The following is a 2,666-nucleotide window of genomic DNA, read 5'->3' as shown; positions in this document are numbered from 1 at the left end:
AAAGCAAGACGGCCCGTGGCGAGAGATTGGCAAGTGTGAAGCAGGGGCGTGGGCTGACGAGGCAGGGGCATTGGGAAGTCATGGTGGGGCCGTTTGGACTTGGTCGGTGGGAAGGGGACAGGGGCGTGGGGGAGGAGGCGGCCGATATCAAAAAGTCAAAGGGGAGGCTGACTTATTAATAAACATATCATCTTAATATAAATTTGAAAAAATCAAAATCAAAATTAGAAAAACAGGAATGATTCGATAAAGCAAATTTGCATGGATATATATATATATATCACAGAGCTTATATTTGGTCTCCGTCTTCAACAGCATCGTCACGTTCTTCTTCTTCTCGTCCTACGAGCTCTTCCTGCATATCGTCTCATGGATTTCTCGCGCACCTTCCTTTACCATGAGGAATTCTTCCTTACCTCTCGTGGCGTCAACCTCTTCACTTGTCGCTGGCTTCCCCTCCACCAAAACATCAAAGCTTGCGTCTTCCTCTGCCACGGTTTGTGCCCTTAGCCTGCTCCCCCTCTAACAGTTCACTCAATCATGCCGTGACTGTTTTCTTTCTCCATCTCTCTTTGCCTACTTGCTGCCTCTTTTGCTAATCCTCTCCTCCTCGCTCGTTAGAAGTCCACAGGTTATGGCATGGAATGTAGCATCTACATGAAAGGTACAAAATATTCCTTGCCCTTTCACTCCGCGCAGTTAGCTTGCGACCCAGTTTGCTACAATTTTCTTATTCATCTTTTACAATAGCCTCACGTTGAGTTTCTCCCCCAGGAACTGGAATACGCCTAGCTCAAGCAGGCTACGCTGTTTTTGCAATAGACTACGAAGGCCATGGCAAATCTGAAGGTTTGCGCTGCTACATCAAAGATTTTAGCCAGGTCGTTGAAGATTGCGCTTCCTTCTTCCAGAGCATCAGAGGTTCGTTCCTTTTTGCTTCAAACAAAACAGAGGATCTCTTCCTCTCCGTTTCTCCAATAAATTTTTGTCAATTTCTTGTGACAGATAAGGAAGAATACCGGAACAAGGCTGGTTTCCTGCTAGGAGAGTCTATGGGTGGAACCGTCGCTCTGCGAATCCATCGGAAAGAACCACAGCATTGGAATGGGGCCGTATTAGTGGCTCCCATGTGCAAGGTAAGAAGGGATCCTCAATATTGATACTACTGGAGTTCAAAAGCCAATACGCTTATACTTATACAGAGAGTTGCGGGTTGTTCACAGATATCTGAGAAGTTGAAACCGCCTCAACTTGTAACATTGATCTTAACAAAGCTTGCACATGTGATTCCCACATGGAAGATTGTACCAACCAAAGATATCATTGACGCTGCTTTCAAAGACACCTTGAAAAGAGAGGAGGTAATTTGAATCGCGAAAATCTATGCTGCTCTCCAGTGCACACTGCACAGTCTGACGTCAACCTGCTCCAGTTCTATATTGGTAGGATATTGACAATAGGAAGTTGGAATTTGTTTTGCAGATTCGCTCGAATCCTTACATTTACCAAGAGAAACCCCGTCTCAAGAGCGGGCTTGAATTGCTGAATGCGAGTTTAGATTTGGAACAGCGGTTATCTGAGGTGAGCTGTCGATGCGCTAATAACGTTGTTATATAAGTCGATATTTTGTTTTGAGTGCCGGTTTTCTTTCGCGAAATTTCCGACCAATATGACCGTCCTTTTGCTTTCGTTGTCCAGGTAACGTTGCCCTTTCTGGTGCTGCACGGAGAGGCTGATGTGGTCACTGACCCTGCAATCAGTAGAGATCTGTTCGAGACGGCCCAGAGCTTCGATAAGACACTAAACATGTACCCAGGAATGTGGCATGGCCTTACATCTGGCGAGCCAGAAGTAAACATAGATCTCGTATTCAAGGACATCATAGCCTGGTTGAACAAGAGAAGCCCTTGCGGCAGTTTGACACACAGCCCAGTTAGGCATTCGGACTTGTCTGGTATGTTACAGAAAGAGATGGACTCCATGATGCCACTGTGATCACAAGGCAGTGTTAAATCCATTACCATCTTTTGTTGGGTTTAAACGGATATTTCAACAAATGCAAGTGATGCCTTGTTCGCCATCTCATGGAAATCGGATGCTCCACCAATATGGACCAGCATTAAGCGGTTCGCACGCTGATAGTGCAGGTCAATGGTCTTGTGACGCAGAATTAAGGATTGGGCCAAGATGTTTCACTGGTCCACCTTCAAAACCAAGATGCAGCTATCTTGGAGCTTGTGAATCTCCCAAACACCAGACCGGCTGAGGCGAATTCGAATAAAGGATTTAAGGGAAGGGAGAGAGGAGAGGAAGGCATTAATAGGAATTGTGCTGAATATTAGATAGCAGAATATTAGATAGGAAGGCAAATTCGAAGAAGGCAATGTAAGAGAAGGGAGGGAGTATTAGAGAGGAAGGCATAGATATATAATTTAGGGCATTATGAAAGAAAGATATGGGGCATATAAGATCCCTTGTAAATCGATCACCTAAGATCCAATATACACATGTATGTGGCACACGCGTATTGTCCAATGTCACGATTTTTTTGAGCATTTGATTACCTTCCTCTTAACAAAGTGCACTTCATGTTTCTAAGGATAATATGATTGTTTTCTAAATGCTTGGAACATGATATGTTGAATATGTATTCTATATCCGCTTAA

At 44.4% G+C, this 2,666-nt stretch overlaps 1 protein-coding gene across 2 annotated transcripts; it reads left to right on the top strand.

Annotated features, from left to right (window-relative positions):
* The first annotated feature begins 318 nt into the window (after positions 1–318).
* LOC147894107 (caffeoylshikimate esterase-like) lies at positions 319–2,431 on the top strand. 2 transcript variants are annotated; one of them, XM_087384533.1, is made up of 7 exons: positions 319–496; positions 632–664; positions 775–921; positions 1,006–1,136; positions 1,224–1,361; positions 1,483–1,581; positions 1,699–2,431. In XM_087384533.1, exons 1-7 carry the CDS (start codon positions 370–372, stop codon positions 1,993–1,995), a joined length of 972 nt encoding a protein of 323 aa, XP_087240659.1. In that variant the 5' UTR covers positions 319–369; the 3' UTR covers positions 1,996–2,431. The 2 variants fall into 2 exon arrangements, with proteins under 2 accessions (XP_087240659.1, XP_087240660.1); XM_087384534.1 differs by having other exon boundaries at positions 622–664.
* The last annotated feature ends 235 nt before the right edge of the window (positions 2,432–2,666 follow it).

Source organism: Dipteris shenzhenensis, chromosome 14 (genome assembly GCF_047967505.1).
Source record: "Dipteris shenzhenensis isolate YYH24624 ecotype China chromosome 14, Dip_SZ_1.0, whole genome shotgun sequence".
NCBI lineage: Eukaryota > Viridiplantae > Streptophyta > Polypodiopsida > Gleicheniales > Dipteridaceae > Dipteris > Dipteris shenzhenensis.
The sequence above is the reverse complement of the archived record's forward strand: the minus strand, read 5'-3'. Positions and strand labels throughout refer to the sequence as shown.